This window comes from Peromyscus eremicus, chromosome 16_21, assembly GCF_949786415.1.
Source record: "Peromyscus eremicus chromosome 16_21, PerEre_H2_v1, whole genome shotgun sequence".
In the NCBI taxonomy this organism is placed as follows: Eukaryota; Metazoa; Chordata; class Mammalia; order Rodentia; family Cricetidae; genus Peromyscus; species Peromyscus eremicus.
The window spans coordinates 8,778,053-8,801,226 of record NC_081432.1 but is presented as its reverse complement, the minus strand read 5'-3'; the positions used below and the strand labels follow the sequence as shown (position 1 = coordinate 8,801,226).

At 50.8% G+C, this 23,174-nt stretch overlaps 1 protein-coding gene across 5 annotated transcripts in view; it reads right to left on the bottom strand.

The window, feature by feature from the left end:
* Positions 1 to 48: 48 nt before the first annotated feature.
* Positions 49 to 23,174, bottom strand: part of Agpat3 (1-acylglycerol-3-phosphate O-acyltransferase 3) — an 88,553-nt gene continuing 65,427 nt past the window's right edge. For 3 of the 5 annotated variants that reach the window (XM_059244157.1, XM_059244160.1, XM_059244158.1), the window contains 8 exons: positions 16,510 to 16,736; positions 13,891 to 14,060; positions 13,023 to 13,184; positions 11,834 to 11,987; positions 10,969 to 11,071; positions 5,187 to 5,262; positions 523 to 721; positions 49 to 228 (listed from right to left, as the gene is read on the bottom strand). In XM_059244157.1, the coding sequence (XP_059100140.1) occupies positions 140 to 228; positions 523 to 721; positions 5,187 to 5,262; positions 10,969 to 11,071; positions 11,834 to 11,987; positions 13,023 to 13,184; positions 13,891 to 14,060; positions 16,510 to 16,687 (1,131 nt within the window). In that variant the 5' untranslated portion in view covers positions 16,688 to 16,736 and the 3' untranslated portion in view covers positions 49 to 139. Of the gene's footprint in view, positions 229 to 522; positions 722 to 5,186; positions 5,263 to 10,968; positions 11,072 to 11,833; positions 11,988 to 13,022; positions 13,185 to 13,890; positions 14,061 to 16,509; positions 16,737 to 18,317; positions 18,384 to 23,174 lie in introns of those variants that run through there. The other 2 variants (XM_059244159.1, XM_059244161.1) reach the window with 2 other exon arrangements.

Here is a 23,174-nt window from a genome sequence, read left to right as displayed (position 1 = left end):
TTTTGTTAATATTAGTCACCAGTTAATAAGAAAAATAGTCTCTAAGTGTCTCTTTCCCTCGCTCTTGTGTGTTCTGTTTTTAATTGAGTTAATTGGATACCGCGTCAGGTTATGGGTGTTCAATCAATCACAGCATTAATTACTCCTTTTTCTTAAGCTCTTGGTTGCCGTAGCTGGAGCCTTTTTCTATCTCAGTTACTCCTATCAGTCTTCGGACTCCGAAGGAAGCTTTGAGGACAAGAGAGAGAAGAGCAAGGTTAGAGGCTAACCTCAGGAGGGCACCCTTGCTGGTCTTGTCACCCCTCACCCCCAATCCTTTCCTCCCAGTGTGTGGCCACTCTAGTACAGGAAGCCATACAAGAGTGAAAGGACACAGACCTCCAGAGTCCCACACGCAGGGGCCAGAGGAGCTCAGTTCCCTGACCCGAGGTGCTGCCTCCAAGGGCCACCATGATGGGCCATCAGTCTTGGGTATGGTGGTGGCCCAGTGAGCCCAGCATGGAAGCTGGCACATCTCTTTACCTGCTCCCACAAACCCCAAGAACGTCAGGATGAGGAGCGGGGATCCACTGGCAAAGACGCCCAGGACGAAGCTGAAGAGGGGCGAGAGGAGGATGGTGGCCCAGCACAGGAAGTTCAGGAGGGTCCACGGCCTTCGGGCAGGCTTGATCTGCTCCCCTGGGAACAGGCCCTTCTGCTTGTACATCTCTTGCAGGGCATCCTGAGAGGGAAGGGGAGAACAGGAAGTTGAGATTGCCAAGTGGGACTCTGATGCAGGAAAAACCCAGCAATAAAAGCCACTTGGCTAAGATGCGGGGCACAGAATAAAGCAGACAAGGCCCTGGCACAGGCCAGGAGAGGCACGAACTGCTTCCTTGGAGGACCTTCAGTCACTCGTATAAAGGACGTGTCATCTGGACCTGAGTCACCTGGGAAATGGCCAGCCAAAGCTGCCAGTGCTCACAACTGGCATATGGCTGGCTGGTGCAGACCCCAGCACTTATCCAAGAGCAGGCAAGGGACAGTGGCATGGATCTGTTGAGTCCTGGGCCTGACCACAATCCACACTGACCACAAGTCTTTAGACCTCTCCTACCGTGGCATCCAGGGACCAAACTCAAAACATCAGCCTGCAAGGTAAGCATTTTCAGCCACTGAGCCACCCTGCTGGCCCCACACCACCCTATATTGTTCTCCTGCTCCTCCTGCTCCTGCTCCTGTTCCTCCTCCTCCTCCTCCTCCTCCTCCTCCTCCTCCTCCTCCTCCTCCTCCTCTTCCTTCATCTTCTTCCTTCTTTGACACAGGATCTCTTGTAATCCAGGTTGGTGTGGAACTCTCCATGTAGTTGATGCTGGCCTTAAACTTCTGATCCTCCTAAGGGGCTAGGATGCTGGAATTACAGGCACGAACTACCACCAGCTACACTTTCTTCTTGAGAGGTATACTATTCTCTCCTCTCTCTTCTTTCTCTCTCTCCCTCCCTCTCTCTCTCTCTCTCTCTCTCTCTCTCTCTCTCTCTCTCTCTCTCTCTTTCTCTCTGTATTTATCTACCACCTATGTAAAAGTTTAAATGACATAATTGTACATGCTTATGGGTCACATTCTCTCTCTCATACACACACATACACACACACACACACACACACACACACACACACACAACTACACTCTGTGTAATGAGCAGAGATTGGCTGGTCACTACCTCACACCCACTATTATTTTGTGTTGAGAATGATTAGGGTCTTCTCCACTGAAAAATTTGAAATACATAGTTGCCATCAGCCATAGTCAGTAATCCTAATGCTGCTCAGCTATAGGACGTCCCACCCTCCCAGCCTCTCTGGTATCTATCTACTCTTCTACCCTCCACTATGGTGAGATCGGCTTCCATCCATAAATGAGAGCATGTGCTTGTCCTCCTGTATCTGGCTGGCTTCACTTCTGTGGTATCCATCTATGGACGATCCATCCATGTTGTTTCAAATGGCAAGAGTTTACTGTGTTGTGGCTGAACAGCGTTATGCTGTGTTTATACACATAATAGTTTCTTTTCTCTCTTTCTCTTTCCTCTTTCTTTCTTTTCTTTCTCCCTCCCTCCCTCCCTCCCTCCCTCCCTCCCTCCCTCCCTCCCTCTGTCTCTGTCTCTCTCTTTTTGTTGTTGTTTTTTGAGACATGGTTTCTCTGTGTAGCCCAGGCTGGCCTTGAACTCACAGAGATCCACCTGCCTCTGCCTCCTGAGTGCTGGGATTAAAGGTGTGAGCCACCACCGCCCGGCTTCAGTGTAGGACAGGGGTGAATTCTGTCATTTGGCCACCATGGACAGCACTGAGGTAATGCTGGCTGTAGATGCCTTTGGCATTGGAATCGAGTTTCCCTGACAACTCCCCACAGGAGGACTTCAGGGTCCGATGCTGGCTTAGCTCCTACAGTTTCTTTGATTTTGCTTGGGTTTCTCTTTCAGCAAGTTCATTTTGGGTATGTGGAAATAGCTTTTGGACACTGGTTTTGTATCCTGGAACTTTAGGGAATTTCCCAGTTCTAACATTTTGACAGCTTTGACGTTTTTCTAAATGTAAGGCTTTGCTGTCTGTAAACAGTGTAGTTGGACTATCCTCCTTTCCAATATGGACTTCCTTCAACACCTTCTCTTCCTAATTGCTCTGCTAAGACTTCTAGTGCTACACTGAATAGGGAAGATCTGACAGACAGACAGACAGACAGGCAGATGTTCTGGACCCCAGGAGAAACTCTTTCATCAGGATGATGGGTCTGTGGGTCTGTGAGTCTGTGGTCCATGGTCTGAGCTGTGTGAGCTAAGAACCTTCGACACCTACTTTGTAGGGCAACTGTCATAAAGGCATGGTAAAGGAGATGGCAGACTTTATCCAGGTTTCCAAGCAGGTGGGCACAAAGCCAGCTATACCATGATCATATGATTTTGATTCCGTTTGTTGGTTGTATCTTGTTTCATTCCTGTTAATACTAATTCCATCACTTCACTTAATCAGTCTTGACCAGAGTTTTCTATTTTATTAATATTCTTTTTTTTTTTTTTGAGACAGGGTTTCTCTGTGTAGTTATGCACCTTTCCTGGATCTCACTCTGTAGACCAGGCTGGCCTCAAACTCACAGAGATCTACCTGGCTCTGCCTCCCGAGTACTGAGATTAAAGGTGTGCACCACCGACGCCCGGCTTTTTTTTTTTTTTAAAGATTTATTTATTATATATACAGTGCAGAACACCAGAAGAGGGCACCAGATCCCATTACAGACGGTTGTGAGCCACCACGTGGGTGCTGGGAATTGAACTCAGGACCTCTGGAAGAGCAGCCAGTGCTCTTAACCTCTGAGCCATCTTGCCAGCCCTTTTTTTTTTTTTTTTTTTTTTTTTTTTTGTGGTTTTTCGAGACAGGGTTTCTCTGTATAGCTTTGCGCCTTTCCTGGAACTCGCTTTGGAGACCAGGCTGGCCTTGAACTCACAGAGATCCGCCTGGCTCTGCCTCCCGAGTGCTGGGATTAAAGGCGTGCGCCACCACCGCCCGGCCCTTTTTTTTTTTTTTTTTTTTTTTTTTTTTTTTTTAAAGATAACCAACCATGGTTATCCTGGAACACTGGCCTTGAACCTCAAACCTCTGTCTCTTGAGTGCTGGGATCAAAGGTGTGCTCCACTACACCTGGCTCCTCCTTTTATTATTTATTTAAGATGCATTGGTGTTTTGCCTGCATGTATGTCTGTATGAAGGTGTCGGATCCCCTGGAACTGGAGTTATAGACAGTTTTGAGCTACCATGTGGGTGTTGGGGATTGAACCCTGGTCCTCTGGAAGAGCAGCCAATGCTCTTAACCACTGAGCCATTTCCCCAGCCCCTTTATTAATATTCTTGAGGAAAGCAGATGGCATGCAGAAGGGACCTGATACACGGTAAGCGCTGTAAATGGAGCACGCGGCCGCAGTACCGCTCTGCTAGCAGGCTGGTTTTGTTCTCCATGTGCCCTAAGGCCTTTCTGCTGCCTTGTTCATACTTTTGCAGGTCTTCTTGGTTTCCATTTTCATCTTTACATGCTCCTTTTAGTCTGTATCTGCTACTTCTGAAGTTCCTCTGAAGACTTGGATTGTTCTGTCGGGCACTGGCAAGGGTTTGCTCTCTTGGCCATTTTATCTTGCAGTAGCCTGCAGCTGGCCTTCAGCTGGGTCCCAACTGTGCAAACCCTGAGAAGTCGGCCTCTGGTGTCACCTCCCTCCAGCTTTGCATGGGTCTCCTTCGGCAGCCTGAGGGGGCTCTCTGTGTACCACTTTCTGTTCTAGTATCTCCATCTTCTGGAACTGTGAGGGTGGGCCAGGACGGTACCAGGGCAACACTCTTCAGCACAGAGGAGGAGGTAGGTTGGGACAACCTTCCCTAGGCTGACTTCCTCGAAGGTTGGGTCTCATGTGGACCACAAGCTACCATCTTACTGTCCTGTGCAAAGTCACCTCTCACCATCTGATCCCATGGAGGCTTACAACTCAGGACTTTGGGGGGACCAGCAAACACTAGCAAGGTATGTAGCATCAGCACAGGCCGCTCACCCTCAGGCCTAGCTCTCTTCCCTCCTTGGTCTCTGGAGCTCCCTTACTTCCTTGAGAGCTGCTCACAGCACTGGAAAGAACTTTGTTTACTACGGGCTTTTCTAGTCATCTGATTTCCAACAACGCTGAAGTGGACATTTATTGTCCTGGGAAATGGGCATAGGGTAAGCATGCACTGTGGAGTAGGAACTGGACATGTGTGGTCTTAGAAGCACTCCTTGGCGTCTGCTGTGGGGCCCCATGACATAAACATGCTGTTGTAAATCTGGGGGATACCCGCGACATAAGCATATTGTTGTAAAACTGGGCAATGTCTGCTATATGCATAAACTTTCTCTTACATAAAAAAGGACCAAATATGGTAAAATGCCATCAACACAGTTTCACATGTGGGGCACTGTGCAAGGCTTCTGCACAGCTGTACACACCAAGTGTTGTACCAGACTTCATACTTCACTCGAGGGTTAATTTCTCAACTTTTAAGAAAAAGGGAAGAATCTAATGCAGGTGAGAACCACTTGTGTTTGGTGTCTAGAGGGGAACCACGTGGGACTGCCTACCCTCCTTAGCACCCGCCTGCTTTGGAGGTGGGACCCAGGCAAGCAGGAGCCTTTACCTTCTCCTGGTACAGCTTGTGAAGCCACTGGGCTGCGTCGTTCTCATCTGCCGGGATGTCTTCCAGGGGGAACCTCCTGTTGCATCAGGAAGACCAAGAATAAAGTGAGCCAGTGGAAAACATCTGCTCAAGGCTGGGAGGGAGCAACTGAGACAAGCAGACAGCAAACTAAGTTCCTGACAGTCACCTGACACACTGGAACCTTCTGAGCACAGCCAGGGCCCCCCACATGAGGGCTGAAAGATGTCTCTATATCTGTGACACCGTGAGCCACCTGCCTGGCAGAGTGCCTCGACTTCCCCATACGGTGATCACAGTGACGTTGGTCTTTCCCAACACAGTCACTGTTGGAGATAATCAAGACAAGTAGCTGTGGTGTTTGACCTTGACTGTCACCTTCCCTGGACTGAGAGACAAGCAAAACACACCTCTGGGCATGTCTGGGAGGGTGTTTACCAGAGCGGGCTCCGACCTGATCATTTGTTGAATCCATTGATGGATTTAATTTTGAATAAACTATTGGGAGGTCCTGCAACTATGGGAAGGTGGGGCCTGGCTGGGGTGTGCCTCTCAAGGTATATATCGGCCCTCTCCTCTCATTCTCTCGGCTTCTTGGCCACCATGATGTAAGCTGCTTGGTTCTGCCCAAATGCTCCCCGCCCATGATGTATGAGTCTCACCTCCACCCCACAACAATGGAGCCAGATGATCATGGGCTGAACTCTGACACTAGGAGCTAAAATAAACCCTTCAGGTTGTTTCTGCAGAAGTAACCAACACAAGGTGAGCTGAAATGTCCAGAAAGGAGAGAGAGAGGGAGAGAGGGAGGGGGAGGGGGAGGGAGGGAGAGAGACAAAGAGATGAGAGGATAGACAGAGATAGACCGGAACGGACGCTGCACCTGGGTTAAAGACTCTACAAGTCTCAAGACTATGGAGAGGTCAAATGTTGTGGAGTATAGCCACGTTATCTTCAATTCTTTTCAGTCTCTTAGAAAGCCATCCGCTGCCCGCCCTGTGCCTGACCTAACATCCTGGCGACTATCCAAAGCTTATAATGTATTCTAAGCAGATCACCAGCTCCCACCAACCCAAAGGCTAAGACGCAATGAGCTAGTCTCCGAGACCTGAGTAGACCCCCTTGCTCTGTCTGTGGCTCCTACCAAAGCAGTAGATAAATACTTCCTAACTTCCTTTGTTCTGTAACTAGTAAAAATCTCACATAGCTACTTCCACAGTGGAAAATGGCACTTGGGGAGACTTCAACATGTGGTTTGGGGCCATGGTCACTCATACCTGACTCTAGAGTGAACAATCTCTTATTCCCTTTGAGGTAAGGGTGGTTTCTGTGCCAATAATTTTTTGTTAGACACAGAGGATCACAAAACTACATATCCCAGGTAGGAAAAGTATTCAACATTGAGAATTTTAATCCCAGCTTACAGTAAATGTTTCCATGAGGACCCTGAGCTGTCTGAAGTCCTACCCTGGGAATCTGTTGGTAAACAAACAGGTGGCACCTAGCAACTGCAGGTGGCGCCTTTTCCAGTCACGTGGCGCTTTTTCCAGTCACGTGGCTCAGCCCCTGCTGTGAAAATAACAGACATGGGAACTGCACACAGGCGTGCTATGAAGACCTTTCCACCACTCTTACAGTAGAGACCCTAAAGAAACAAGAATGCTGTGTCTACACCCCTGCAGCTCACAAGCATGTCTGATAGATAGAATGCTGCCACATGTGGAAAGCACATATCCTCCTAGAAGCATCAGATGGCATCGAGCATCACTGCTCCCAAGAGGAGCATCTCAACTGCTGTGCTTAACTTGAAATAACATGCCGAGAGAGTGATGTTGAGCTACTTGTAGGGACAGCCAGCTAGGACCCTGTCACCTGTAAATAAGTGTTTATATCGTAAGCATCTTTAAAAAGTTAGATCCAAGCCGGGCTGTGGTGGTGCCACCTTTAATTCCAGCACTCAGGAGCAGAGGCAGGTGGATCTCTGAGTTTGAGGCCAGCCTGGTCTACAGAGTGAGGCCAGCCAGGACTACTCAGAGAAACTTTATCTTGAAAAACAAAAAGCAAGACCTAGATCTTGGCCCACACCTTTAATCCTAGCACCTGGGAGGCAGAGACAGGTTCACAGCCAGCCTGGTCTACATGTCAAGTTCTAGGCCAGCCAAGGCTACATAGTAAGACCCCATCTCAAAACAAAATAACTACTATTGGAAGGAAGGAAGGAAAGAAAGAGAAAGAAAAAGAAAGCAAGCTAGCCCCAGTGGTACATTCCTGCCTGTAATGCCAGAACTTGGGATACGGAGCAAGGGAATCAGGTGCACCAGGCCAACCTCAGCAACACAGCGGCTTTGATGCTAGCCTGGGCACCAAACAGGGAGGTCCTGCATTCCACAGGCAACTGCAGTACTTCATGATGCCCAGGAGGTGGCACAGGGCAGTCGTGTTCACACAGACACAGAGGACTAGAATGATCAATGCCTCCTCATGGGGACACATCCCAAGTCCCCCAGGTGACATCTGCACCCTCTGCATACTGTGTTTTCTGGTGTGCCAAGTGTTTCACACTCTAGTGCTTCCTTCGTTTCACTACTATTGTGCTTTGAAGCCATTATGAAGTCACATGGGGACACTTAAACACAAACACCGTGAGTCTGTGATCGCCAAGAAGACTGCTGAATGAATGGAGGAGGGATAGACACAAGGTGGGTACACGAGACAGGTGCTTTGTATCCAGGGGTGGAGCGAGGCTGCACAGTTTCATCTAATGTTTTCAGACTTCACTTGCCTGGATGTAAACGGAACCTTAAGTAAGGGGGAAACTGCTGTGATAAGCTTGGCTCTGGCTTGGCTGGCTGGCCTTCATGGTGGCCCACAGTTCTTTCTTCCAGAGAGAAAAGCCACGTGAAATGTCCACAGCCTGAGACAGATCTGTGCATTTAAACTGAGGGCCTGAGGGCCTGGGGCTGTGTGAGCTATGCCTAGGGAGCTTTCCACTTCAGCACACACACCTAGTACTGGGTGGAGCCCAGGACCACACACCACATAGCTCCAAAGTACCATTGCATGCTCATAGCCACATCAGGGTGAGAGGCAACAGCGTCTGAGCTGGCCAAGTATTTAAGGCCGTGTCTTCCAAGGGCTCCATCCACGTGCTGGAGACTGTGTGGGGAGGATTTGTCACAGTCAGGGGGTGTAGCTAGGGGGCACCTCCCACAGCAAGAGGACTGCAAAGCTCAGACCTGTTTCATAGCTCTCCCTGGTGTGTGTGTGTGTGTGTGTGTGTGTGTGTGTGTGTGTGTGTGTGTGTGATGCCACACATACATACACACTACCATATACATTATGAAAGAAGTAAGCATAAAGAAAAAGAGGACAAGATACATGTGGTGGGTCCTGCCTGCTTCCCGCTCCTGACAGCTAGGGCTTGAGCTCTCGTTACCCTGAACTTCCCTAGAGGAACTCCACCACCCAAAGGCTAACACCAGCAGGCCGGTGCGGAGAACAGAGGTCCCTTGAGGCTATGCACATGCAGGCTTGCCCTGCCACAGCTCCTAGAGTGCTGTAACCTTCGAGGGAAGGCAGGCCCTTAGCTGTGATTGCAGGGCCATGCTGGGTGGTAGGAAGGGTGCATCTGTGCAAAGTCCCTGGTCAGGAGCACGGAGCAGCCGAGGCCTCTGCGAGCTCTAAGATGCCCCCTGGAACACAGCTGGACACATCTACAGAAGCATCACAGAGGAAAGGGCAGATGGAGGAGGCCTCCCTCACCACAACTTGGTGTCCATGTGGGGCACTTCAGCTTGATGGGTGACTGAGCAGCAAGAGGGGCTGGATGAGTGGGACCGGGACATCCTGCCAAAGGCTGGCTCTGACCTGGGGCAGTTAAGCCATGAACAGAAGTGTGACTGGCCTCTGAGGGCTTACTTCTGGACATGGACAGATTCTCAGTCACTATCCTCTACTCTAGTGCTATGGTTTTACTCCCTGCTGCCTCTCAAAGATCGTGTGTTAGCATGATCTCCTCTCTGAGGAGGCCCTACCTTAAAAAAGTGAGGCCCAGTGTCATGGCTATCTCTTGAGGGGTCAGCATAGTGGGAGGTCCTAGGTCATGGCCATCCATCCCTGGGGGGGTCAGCATAGTGGGAGGTCCTTGGTCACAGACCTCTGTCTCTGGAGGGGTCAGCATAGTGGGAGGTCCTTGGTCACAGACCTCTGTCTCTGGGGGGGTCAGCATAGTGGGAGGTCCTAGGTCATGGCCATCCATCCCGGGGGGGGGGGTCAGCATAGTGGGAGGTCCTTGGTCACAGACCTCTGTCTCTGGGGGGGTCAGCATAGTGGGAGGTCTTGGTCACAGATCTCTGTCTCTGGAGGGGTCAGCATAGTGGGAGGTTCTAGGTCACAGACCTCTGTCTCTGGAGGGGTCAGCATAGTGGGAGGTCCTAGGTCATGGCCATCCATCCCTGGGGGGGGGGTCAGCACAGTGGGAGGTTCTAGGTCACAGACCTCTGTCTCTGGAGGGGTCAGCATAGTGGGAGGTCCTAGGTCACAGACCTCTGTCTCTGGGGGGGGTCAGACCACAACCCTTCTTCTTTTACCAATTGACTGATGAGGTGATTGCTATGCTCAGCCACGGTTGTATTCCCGCCATGATGTGCTGACCCCATACTCAACCAAAGCAACAGAGACTCAATCATGGACTGAAAGTGTCAAAACCCTGAGCCTAAACAAAGTTTCCTCTTGTAAGGTACTAGTCTCAGGTGCTTGTTACAGTGATAGGAAGCTAACTAACACACGTGGCCATGAAAGCCACCTAAGACTCAGGGTCAATCACACAGTCCCTTGGGGTCAACAGTGGGCTGGCCCTTGCTGAAGATGAGCAACATACAGGAGAAGACCTTAGGCTCACTTGCTGACTCCAACCCAGGGCAAGTTCCCAGGACAGGATACGGGTCCTGAACCTTGCTACCTATCCATTACAAAGTCCAGGAGGAAAAAGCCAACGAGCTTACTGTTTATGTTCACCACCTCCCTCCTGGAAGCTCCCACACAGTGAAATTGGAAAACCAGCATGAGCTCAAGTCCACTTAGCGGACCAAGCGCAGGCGCCAAGTGGAAGCCATTTGTGGGTGATTGTTTCCTCAGGAGACACAGCGGTGAGCATCACCTTGGCCACGGCCCTGGCCAACACTGAAACATGACTCCACCCACCCTGTCTAACCTTGATTTTGTGTTCAAGAAGGCAGGCTGCCTCCGTCTGAGGTCTCCGCGTGCCTCAGACAGTTCCAACGGGTACAGACAGTGCTTGTGTTGCAGCAGATGGCCAAGCAGGCCCCACAGGCCTGGCCATCACCTGGGCTCTGAAGAGCAGGCAAAGCCTTCCTCAATCAAACTTCCTGGGGACACCCAAGCCACCATCTAGAAGTTACCAAGCCAGATCAGAGGCACCTGGTGACAGTGTTACTCCACCAGGGGCTGTGCAGGAGGTCCCATGTCACTAGTTCAAAGTGAGAGATCAGGGATTAGCATTTAGTTCACCAGCAGTGTGACTGCTGCCCAGGGGAGAGCAACTGACATTGGCAGGGTTGGGGAGAGAGCTTTCCTCAGACAGATGTGCACAGGTGTCCACTGAGACTGGGAGGCAGACAAGAAACACTGGCCAGGGGAAACGCAGCTAGGGACGCTCAGGTTCCTGTGTCGCCTCTTTCCCATGTCCTCAGGAGTCCCGCAGAGGGCCACACCAAGTCCTGACAGCCCTGTGATGAGCACTCACCTCACACACATGTCTGCCTCATATTTCTTTCCATAGAGGATTCCCAGCAGGGACGGGGTCTTACTCCCTCTGAAGTTCAGGGTCACATCGTAGATAGCTGCAACTGGAGGGAGGAGACAGGGCCAGTGAGTGACAGACAATGGGAGACACCACAGCAGTGACATCACCATCCAGCAGAAAAGCCACTTTTACACTTGGGTCTGCCCCTCCACATGCAGAGCGTGGGGTGATGATCCTCAACTCCCATCTGGCTGTGGAGTACTCAGACCCTCTCTGCTGGTGGTTCCTGTGTGCCCAGTGCTCTTGGGCCCCTTCTGTGGCTTATGTAACTCCTTCCAGGTGAACCAGACATCTCTGCTCTGACATTCTTCTTTATAATATTTTGCATTATTTACATTTTGTTATTTTGACAGTTTCCCATTAAGCAACATTTTATCATCCTCAAAGAGATACGAGGATCTGATAACATGTCAATCCGACTTCCTCCATCCTTCCCTGTGCTTTGGGCATATATATATATATATATATATATATATATATATATATATATATACATACATATAAAAAAGCTTTTCTTTTCTTTTTAAAACAAAGGCTCATGTAGCCTAGGCTGGTTTCAAACTATGTTACTGAGGATAACCTTGAATTATACAGTCGAAAAATGATCTTCTGATCGTGATTTCATCTCCTAAGTACAATGACTACAGGCATGTGCCACAATGCCTGGTTTATGGACCTCGTGTATTCTAGGCAAGCCCTCTACCAACTGAGCCACATCCCCAGCCCCATCTAACTTCTTGCTGTGTACAGTCGCCTAGAAGATAGTGGTGGACTCCAGTTTCTCAATGGGGTCCCGGTCACCTACCTGTCCCACGGAGGCACTGGACTGCAGTGGTGAAACCCTTGGTCCGGGGCAGGAGGTGGTACTTGAGTGGGGGCAGCCCCTTGGCGGTGGCCACCTCCATGCTGACGCGGTGCTTTTTCTCCGTGAAGCGCGTTCCTTCACAGTACAGGAGAAACTAGGCGCAGAATGAACGCAGGGTAGGGAGAGGCAAGAGGGTTATTCCAGGACAGCAGGGATGGAACCAGCCCTGCCATTCAAGGCCAGTAACATTCTAGTTCTCACAAGCCACAGCAGCATAGCATGCGCTGCTGGATGTATCGAGACACAGAAGCACAGAAGCGTCCAGCGACAAGCACGTGGTGTCATTGAAACAGTATTTTATTTTGGGGCTGCAATCTGCACTCCAGTCACACAAATGAATGCATACAGAACAGTTTTCCTGAAAGACCTCTCCAGAAGAGAAACCCGAAGGTGTCTCTGGGCAGCAGCCTTGGATCAGAAAACAGAGCATCTGTTGTCCCCAAGCACGGTGTGAGAGATGTGAAGTAAGAGGCCAGGTTTCCAACAGTAGACAACAAAGATGATGAGATGTGCTATGCTATGCAGGGATGGCTCTCCTACCTCCCTGCACCCTAGGAGGGTGTGTGCCAAAGCCAGGCTTGCAGCCGAGGGGACAGGTGGAAGCTATGTCCAAGGGAAGAGGCCAAGTCTGGTTGCATGGGCATGTGTATGCACAGGTGTGTGTGTGTGTGTGTGTGTGTGTGTGTGTGTGTGTGTGTGTGAGAGAGAGAGAGAGAGAGAGAGAGAGAGAGAGAGAGAGAGAGAGAGAGAGAGAGAGAGTGAGTGTAGGCTAGAGGTCAACCTTGAGTATGGTTCCTCAGCACTGCCCACCTTGTTTTTTGAGACAGGGTCTCTCAATGGCCTGGAGTGTGCCAAGTATGTTTAGGCTGGCTAGCCAGTGAGCCTCAGAGATCCACTTGTCTCCACCTCCCCAGTGCAGGGATTATTTGTATGCTTACCACATCCTGGCTTTTCTATTTGGGTTCTGGTGCTCAAACTCAGTTGCTTATACTTGTGTGGCAAGCACTTTACCAACTGAGCCATTTCCCCAGCCAGAGATTCTACAGCTTACAACTTGGGCCATGGCACACAGGAGGACTGAGTCACATCCACAAGCCACTGCCATCCAATGGACATGCAGCGCACTCACCCACATGTACTCTGGGTAGTCCGCCAAGCGCTTCAGCCCCTCTTTGACAATGTCTCGGTCTTCCTCCCACTTCCTTTTGCAGAATACGATCTCCAGGAAGTACCATGTCCAGCCGATGAGAGGCACGCACAGCAGCTCCCTCTTAGCCAGCACCTTGGAGCTCTGCGGGGAGCAGGGAGGCCAGTGGCACCTGTCAGAGGTGGGGAGGACCTGGCCAGAAGCCCCCACAACCAACCCAGGGGTTTAGGCCTTGCTTTCCTGGTTCAAAGCATTTGCTATAAATGGGACCCTGGCTTAGAGTGTGTGATCCTTGGATCATCCCCCCTGAAACACATATAGGGAAGCATCTCAGAAACTATTCAAGAGCCAAATCTTGGGGGAAGGGCAGGTATACCAGGACATGGTGAATAGCACCTCAGTTCCAGGTCCCTTCCTGACCTCCATTTTCCTGCCATGGTTTAGGGGCTTTGGCGCACTGAAATCCCTAGCTCTCTTAGTGTAGTTTAAATTCTTCTGAGGCCACTCAGTTAATTGTAATTAATCATTCAGTTGGTCTTGAGTGGGATCCTCTGGAAGGTGAAAGGAAGTGACAGGAAATGAAGTCACAGCTAGTCCCAAGAATAGGCGGAAACTGCAGAGGGTACCACACAGAGAAGACATCCCCCTCATCTGCCAGACTGCTCATTGTTAAGGGGGCAAGCCAAGAAACCTCCAAGGGACAAGCCTCTAGAGTTTGGAACTTGAGATCCCAGACGTCTCCTCCTGGGTTCCCATTTCACCATTACTCACCCAGACCCTCCCTGAACTCCCTGTGAGTCACCCCCAGACCCAATCACTCACCCAGCCCCTCCCTGGCCCCATCACTCACCCCTAGCATGCCAAACCGCTCACACATGGTCCACCCACAAAGGAAGTCAATCTCGAAGTTGTGGTTAAGGATGACAACTGCGTGCTCCTTCCCAAAGTGGTCCACGGTGGCCTGGTCGGTGAAGAGAGTGCACTCCGTGCAGGACCACCACTCCAGGAGCATGACCAGCTCTGCGGGAGGGCGGGGTCAGCACTGCAAGATGCCTGCCCAATGCCCCTCACCCCCAGGTCTCCACAGCTTCTGGGAGTGCAGTCTTCTTCTTCTTCTTCTTCTTCTTCTTTTTTTTTTTTTTTTTTGAGACAGGGTTTCTCTGTGTAGTTTTGGTGCCTATCCTGGATCTCGCTCTGTAGACCAGGCTGGCCTCAAACTCACAGAAATCCCAATGGCTCTGCCTCCCGAGTGCTGGGATTAAAGGCGTGCGCCACCACTGCCCAGCGGGAGTGCAGTCTGAAGACCTACTTTCATTTTCATCTAAAGGGGATCTTTCTTCTAGAAGTGAGTTATGAGAGCTCATATTTTAAGCTTTCCCAAATCACAGCTATGTCGTCTAACGGGAGCTGGGTGGTGGCAAACCGCAGAAGCAGGGCCCCGTAGACCTAAGTGGATCCCACTGCCTCAGTGCACAGCCACCAGGCCACTTTGATGGCTACTATGCACCATGACGTGTCACATGACCACTGGCTTGCTTGTGTGAAAGGATGGGAGCTGTGTTCTCAGTGACAGGGAGGGAGGAGCCCTGCAGGGCTGTGGAATTAACAGCTGGAAAACGACGCTGAGGTGGACATGGGGACTCTTTGGCCTACAACTTCCTCTGGTGTCAGCTGTGGTCCATATTCAGTCTTGCCCACCCCAGGCCTATGGAAGAGCTCCTATGAGATCTACTGCTGCTCAGGAGGCTGGAGGGCCCCCAAAGGCACTAAGGGGTACTATGGCCAGGAGCTTGGAGTGTACTCAGTGGCTGATCTTAGCATCTCTACAAGAATGAGGAAGGCCACCAGAACTCAGAACTCAGCCGCCCCCTGCATGCAACTCATAGGCCAGTGGCAGATTCACAATGGACCAGGACTGTGGCACTGCCTGTCCTCTGGAAGGTTTAAAGGAAACACATGTTCACCTTCATAAGAAGGTCAGAGCCAGAATGTTCCATGGTAAGGGCTTTGCATGTATTTGTTCAGCACAGAATTTGAGCATAAATGAGTTCTGGTAGAAAGTACAAGAGGGCAAGTATCCCACACACACCCCATGGTCTCTAGGGGAGTCACACCCATCATGGCCAAGCACCTGAGGAGGGTGGACTAGGATGTTATTGCTACATGTAGAATAGTCACAGGAAGCTCCTTACTTCTGGCTCTGGCCACTGCTCTATGAGAGAACCCCAGAGTGCCCTGCAAAGAACTGCCCCCTGGGAATGGAGCTAGGGAACACTGCCTGCCTCAAACACAGAGTCCACAAGCAGGAGGCCTTGGGGACGCAGGACCTCTCACATAGTTCCAGAGAGGTGCCAAATGGTGTAGCTGCTTTAGAACATGGCAGAGGTGGTGTGCTTAATGTTTTCCAAACACATCAGCACATGGCCAGAAGAGCATCCCATGCATGTGCCTGAGAACCACACATGTCCACACAAGAACACACACAGGGGAGGCTCTGCTGCTAGAGAGTGGTGACAGTCACCGTCTTCCAGTCCAGCACAAGTTACCTACCACCCAGGCACAACACAGAATGAAGTTCTGAGGCACAAGCACCCAGAGTCCCCAAGGACATGCTCCTCCATCGCCATCTACCCTCCAGTAGCACATTGTATACTTTTTTGTGTACCTGCTCTTTTTTTATTTTTAACTTAGAAGTGCATTTGGAAGAGAGTTCTCTGGTACAGAAAGGCCACTCACTTTCTTGGTGTCTGTGTGGGCAGCCCACGCAGGAATATGGCCAGGACAAGCCTCTACAAGACTACCTGACTAGCTTTAGGCCCATATAAACAAGATGAGATGAGGATGCCTGTGGGGAATGGACATCTACAGAACTCTCAAAGTCATAGTCTTACTCTGCAGAACAACTGAGTCAAATTGGCATCATGCAAACTGCAGGTAGCCACATCCAGGCCAGTGCCACTCCCGTGGTGCCCAGGGTGGGACTAAGTGGCTGTCTGCCCAGGTTTCTCATACAGATGTGCTCTCATGCATCACCCACACACTTGTGACTAAGGGGCACCCTTGTTTTTTACTGTGCACTGTGATGTGAATAGGCAGAAGGCCATGCGACAGACACTGTGTGCTGGAGGCTGGGCCTCAGTCACTGGACCTATTTTCTCCTTGTTTTGCCTGTTTGAAAGAGCCCACAGTGCTGTGTTGTACCTTATAAAGTCTCCTTCCCCGTGAGTCACACAGCCTGCTATGGAAATATCATGTGGTCGAGGCTAGTAAAGTTACTCTGGACACCTGTTCACAGGGCTCCTGGAAGGGTGTGACCTCAGAGGCTTGAGCTTCACCTAGCTCTATTCAGGGATGGAGTATCAGGTGTGGCCCTGTCCTTACTGCCCCTTGAGAACCCTGACAGGAGAAGCTTCCCTTTCCCCCTGGAGAGGAACCCTTGCACAAAGCCCGAATGGGCAGAGACACTTACGGCTCCAGAGGGAATAGGCCAGGCGGCAGTTGATGCGGCGGTATAGCTGCTTGCTGATGGGCCAGAGGGCCAGTGTGCACAGCTGGGTGAAGTTGATAACCAACCCGCTCACCACAAAGACGAAGCCAATGAGCAGGTGCACCACGAACTGGGTCTTCAGGTAGGCAAGCAGGCCCATGGTCGCTGCTCAGGGGCGGGCGCACGGTCCTTCACTGAGAACAGCCGTCCTGTAAGCACAGGATGTGGACCGGGTCAGAGTATGCAGGGACTAGGCATAGACTGTAGCCTGGACAACACTGTCCTCATTCAGGTCCTGGATAGGAGACGCCCTGCGCCTGGCTCAGAGGGAGGCTCCCTTTGGAAAGTCGAGGAACAAGCATCATGCCTATGTGCATCTCACACAAACATCACACACTACTACCACACACACACATATATGTACACGATGGCTTCTGAGGCTGGACTATTAGCAGGATGGCCAGCTGCCATGCCCTAAGGACATATACCTAGCAGGTGTCATGCTTATGATAGAAACTAGACCTCGTGCTGTGTCGGGAGCCTCAGCTCCAGCCAGATCTCCAGGTGACCAAAGCCTGTGGCAGCTTAGCTGTGACTGCAAGAGCATCATCCCAAACCACTTGGCTAAGTCACTGGTTCTGTAATTTGTTAATCCAGAGGTAGAAGAGGAGCGCATTATCTGAAAGGATAAAACAGAATGGGAACAAGAGGAACATTCGACACAGCTGTGCTCCAGGGCCCATAATGAATGTCTGGCCACAGTTTGTCAAGTCACGAGACCCCACTGAGTCGATGCTGTTAGGACTGTATGTAACAGGTGAATGACCTCAAGCACAGGAAGGCTGAGTGGCCTGGTCAGGGTCACACAGCGGCCAGCATGAAGAGATTTCATTGTTGTCCAAATTGAACCTTTATCAATTTTGATAGTATCCATAGCTTTTCTTCTCCTGTGGAAACAAAAGCAAAACCTTGTCTCCAATGTAACAGGGGTTCCTGGTCAAGCTTCAAGGTTGATGTCCCTGGGTCTAACAAAACCTGACAGGGGCAGATGGACTTAGCCAAATGCTAGCCTGGAGCTCAGCTCAGGCCCTGGGACCACTGTTCTACTTCATCTCACCCAAGACATCTACCTACCTGCCTGGTTACCCACACGGAACTATCTACCACACTGTCCCACAGGACATCTGACATATGTCTTTGCTGTAGACCACTGACCTCAACTATCACTCTCTACTCCCTACATACCCCAATGATAGACACAGGGCCTGCTTACTCAATGCTGCCCACGCCCATCCCAGGACTGCTTCCTTCCTGCTCGTTTTACTTCAGTGCTGTATACAAGAATGCCATTCAACCTTCATGCCATATCCTGTTCTGCTCTGCTCTTGGCTGCAAAGTTTCTGGTCCATCAGAGCAGGTAAGTGTAGGGAAGAGCCTGGACTCAGTGACCAGAGTGTTGGCCCAGGTGCCTTAAAAACAAGTTTTTTGTTTGTTTGTTTGTTTGTTTTAAAGGCATGGGCTCACTATGTAGCCCTGGCTAGCCTAGAACTCATAGAGATCTGCCTGCCTTTGCTTCCAGTGTTAGAGCTTAAGGCATGCACCACCATGCCCAGCACAAAGCAAGTTTTAAAAAGTTATGCATCCTCCACCTGCCTCTGCCTTCCAAGTGCTAGGATTAAAGGTATGTACCACCACCACCCCACTGAGTTTTACACTTTTTAATCATAATGATTTTTCCAAAACTTTTTTTGGGGGCATGGTGGCATACACATTTAGTCTTCTAGGATTACCTGGGAGGCAGTAGCAGACCTGGTCTCCATTGAGAATTCAAGGTTAGCCAGAGTTACACTAAGATCCTGTCACACACACAAAAAAGATTTTCAACGGTCTGATGGCAGAGGCCCATCATCCCAGATTGCTTGGTAGGTTGAGGCAGGAGAATTGCAAGTAACCTGGTTAATTGCCAGCTGAGCCTGGTTACTTTTATGTTAATGAGACTCTAGGTAAAAACAAAAAGTAAAAAGAGGGCTTGAGAGATGGCTCATTGGCTAGGAGTACCTGCTGCTCTTCCAAGGGACCTGGATTTAATTCTTAGCATCCACGCGGTGGTTTACTCTAGTCCCAGGGTATCCAATAGTGCCCAGACATACATTAAGGCAAAATACCCATACACATAAAATAAAAAATAAAATGAAAAAAAATAGGAAAAAAAAAAGATAAAAAAAAAGTTATGCATCCTCAGACCATTTCAAGTTAACACCTACATTTCAAACTCAAGTTTAAGTATACAGAGTGTGTAGACTCTGGCATGCTATAAAATAGGACTTTTTAAAGTAGAGTTTTAATCTTCTCAGTGCAGCCGTAGACCCTGACCAGCCTAGAAGTCTGTGTTCCCATGCCTGTTCCCCAACCTCCCTATGCAGACACTCCCCTGCTTGCTCCCTGGCTGTGTCTTTCCCCTGTTTTTGCTGCAGGATTGTATCACCACGTGGCACACCAAGAGTCTCTTTGGCTTGAAGTTATGCTTGAGAGCTTTTTATTGACTACTGTGACCTACTGTCCCAGCAAACTGTGAACTATTTCAGCCTCATTTGGACACTTCTGACACACAGGCTCAGAGGTGAGGCATCTCAGAACTCCACACTTGAACTGTCCTCTGAGCTGGGGTCACCTACTGGCAAAGCCGTGATCCCAGCGCAAGCTTGAACTCTCTGACAGAAGCACAGGACAGCCATCTGCATCCTGGGGACACCTCACAGCATTTCTCACTAGCAGAAGCACAGGACATCCATCTGCACCCTAGGGACACCTCACAGCATTTCAGGGCTATATCTTTCTTTTTCACCATTATCCTGATCCCGAGAGCTCTGAGGTCTCCAAAGCCGTCCGAAGGAAATACTTCCTCATGGTCACTTTGGGTTCAACACTTTTGGCCAAGACAATTCCACAGGGCTGACAGGCAGCTCACTTACAGAGGGCACCTAATGTTCTACCACCAGGGAAGTGATGCCATTAGACATTCTTGGCTTAAGAGCATGGTGTCAACTAATCACCAGAATCCCTCCAGGGGCTGCCTGAGAGTGGGCTGACCCTGACCATGAGATGTGTCATCTGGAGTCTGCCCTGTCATCCTGTAGTAGGATGACACTGCCAGACTCACAGCCTCTTTCTCCCCTGCCCCCTCAACCTCATGACTCCTTCCCTGGCATCTGGTACCTGTTACGATCTCTGGGCAGTGGTGTGACTTATGATCTTCATGTGATCTTTGAAGATTGGATGTGACTAGAGGCTTTGACATGTTTCTGAAGCCTAAATGCCCAACAGCTGGAGGACAGGGTGGTCCTATAGCTCACAGGGTGGTTTCCTGGGCTTTTCCATAACCCTCATTAGACAATGGGTCTAGTGTGCTCCCAAAGCCAGCCTGGCATTAGACCATCTTGTCCCTGAGGGAGATACAGTTGCTTCCAGGGTTCATCATGGCACTTGAACAGGCTGTTGGAGCTAACACCTACCTGGATCAGAGGATGATGATGGGTAAAAGGCAAGCCAGCCTGGGTTTTTCAGGAGGGAGCCAGTGGCTCAGCAAACCTGTGCTGGTTATAGTGTTTGCCACACCGAACAGTAGCACCAGCATCACTCTATGTGGGCCCTTGTAGGGATCTTACTCAAACCCTCAAATGTCACCTGGAAAGCAGGAACTACAGAGATGCTGCCCCAAAAGGATGTCCCTGGGGGGAGGGCTGGCACCCTGAACCAGACTCTCTTTCCATATATACCAGTCACCAAGAAGTGGGACCCTTCCTTAGCTAACTGTGACCTAAAGGAGCCCTTGGACTTTGCCTGAGATATCTGGAGCTCAGGGCATCAGCAGGACACTGAACTAGTCCACCACATACAAGGAGGATGTTCCCTGATGCTCTCCTCTGATTACCTCCTTGCTAGAAATAAACTGAGTCACCCCCAGTGGTAAACCCCAGAGCCTCAGAATGTGACAGCACTTGCCGACGGGGATCACAAGATGATGAAGGCTGCTGTTTCTAACTGATCACCCATGTGCTCGGTAGAAGAACGAAAGCACAAGCCAGCCACAGAGGCACCAGCTCTGCCAGCAACGGAACCAAATGACGGGTCTTCTCTCCAGAGTTCTGAGCCCCTAAATCCCACAGCGCAGCCCAAAGCCTGGGCACTCACATGCTCCTCACAAATACACAGGCTTCTTGGCTCCCCGACCTGAGATCTGGGAAACCCGCAGGTCCCTTCCCACAGCCAACTTCCTGGCCACAGTCAGTCCCATCCTCCCACTCCCTGGGAGCCTCTCCATCATCCTTGGTCCCTTTGCCCTGCTTCCCTAGGGATCACTTCCCAGAATGCCCTCTATCTGTCAGAGCACTGGCTCTCCGGAGATCTCTCTCTCTCTCACACACACACACACACACACACACACACACACACACACACACACACTGCCCAGCGGAAGGGTAACAGTCTTTCAGAGAGTGAGACTGGCACTCAGCAGATGGGTTGGCAAAGGGAAGACACTGAAATATGGAAAAGGAGTTACTTGTGATGCTCAAGACAGGAGACTCAGTCACAAGATAAGATGTTTGCATGTGGGTCTCAGTGATCAAATTCCAGTTCACAAGACTGACACAGCCCTCCCCTTCCTCCTCTCCCCATCTTGTCCCGTTCATTCACATTCTTTGCCCATCACCACTGCCCACCCCCAACCCAGGCCTAGATGTGCAGCAGGGCAGCAGGTTGTGGGGAGGGCTGGGCCAAGGGCACCCCGTACACCCTCCCCATCCTGTGCTGTGTGTGGTGAGGGGAGGGCTGGGCCAAGGGCACCCCGTACACCCTCCCCATCCTGTGCTGTGTGTGTGGAGAACTCAACTGGTCCGGAATCAGCAGGTGCTAGAGGAGAATTCCTAACAGAATTGAGTAAGGGGGCATGCGGCAGCAGAGACCGGATAGAACCTCAAATTGTCTTAATTCAGGTGTAATATTCACTGTTCATAACTGCCAAGAACAAAAGTCTAAAGCCCAACCCCTTCTGAGCAGCCAAATAGGTATGGAAAAGCAGAGCACGCTCAGGGCGGGACCCTGAGAGACCTCACTACCTCCACCCTCCTCACACAACTGGGTGCAACAGTGGCTGCATGGCCACAGATCGCATAAGCACTGGTGAGAAGGGGTTGGAAGGGGCATGGGGCAGACCGAGTGCTGGTGACAGCTGACTAAGGTGGCTGCACTGTGACATGTGGGGTGTCTCCGGGGGCAGGCCTGTACCTCACCCCAAGGACAGACCCTGTTCCTCAAGGTGTTTAACCAGAATGGATGTGAATTAAACACAATCCAAAGGACAGACTTCAGTCCTTAGGTAAATCCACCAGCAGACCATCTGGTCTTTCAGCATGGTGGGAGATAAAGCAAGAGTCCTTCCAGGCTGTCCATTTTCACCAGCCTCTGAGGGAAAATGTGTCTAACTGTGGTGAAGCAGGAGGTGCCACGAGCACGACTTGCTCTACCTGGCCAGCACTGTGACACTCAGCAAGAGGACGGGGGTGCCGGGCGGAGGAAGTGCAGGACAGAATCCAAGATGGCGGGGCGTTGTATGATTCTGGCAGCTGTGGGCCCTGGTAGCTTTGCTCAGCCTGGTCAGTGCCGTGTAGTTGGTGCTAGGAGCTCTACCAAGGTCGAGCTCCAGCAGCTCTGCTGTCTCCCAAGCATGGCCCTGTGGCCATACTGCCTTTAGGGCAGGCAGAAAGTAGGGAGCTAGAATCCCCCCAGAGGTTTTCTCCATAGCAAGTCGAGTGTGGGCTTACAAGTGCTCGGTGGTCAGGCAGACGAAGACATACCAGCCCCTCATGTGTCCAGGCTGGAGGACACAGCTGTGGACAATGCACCCACATGGTACGCAGGGCTGTAGGTGAAATGTGTTGAGCAACGGAAAATCCAACTGAGTGAGGCCCCATGCATCAGGCTGCAGGGGACCTCTCTGAGCACGCTCTGAGTTAGTCCACACTACTGCTTCTCAGATGTGGGCTGAACCCTGACCCAGGACCTGGGTTGGCTGCTTGGATAGCAATGGCATTTATAACGCCCAGGATTGCCTTCAGAGACCCTGCGGCCTGCTATGACCTTTGGCCGTTAAATGGGGATGCTTTGGTCAGGTTACTGGGTGATGAGCCCAACCCGGCCCAGGTTACCAGACCCTGGGGTAACTGTCGGTGAACAGGAACAATTCTGGGTGGCCAGAAGCACCTACTTAAGCCCAGATGAAACTGCTGACCCACATACCGTGGTGAAGTGGGTGTGGTCTCAGATCGCTTAGGCACACCATAAGCCATTTCCATACGTAAGCTGCTTATAAATACTACTGAAAGCTAATTACAATAGCCAAAGCTCCCTACCACCTTGGAACAAACTGAATCCACAGTTCATAAGAAACACAACTAGGAAAGAGATCCAAGAGACTCTGAAAAGGAGCGAGAACAGCCATACAGGGGCCACAGCTACGAAGCCTGTCGCCACCAGCTGGGCCTGGCCACATCGTACACAGACCAAGAACATAGGCCCCACGGTCAGGGGTCCAGGAACGAGGCACAATCCCACCCCTCTTGTACTGAGCAGGGCAACCCACAGCCATG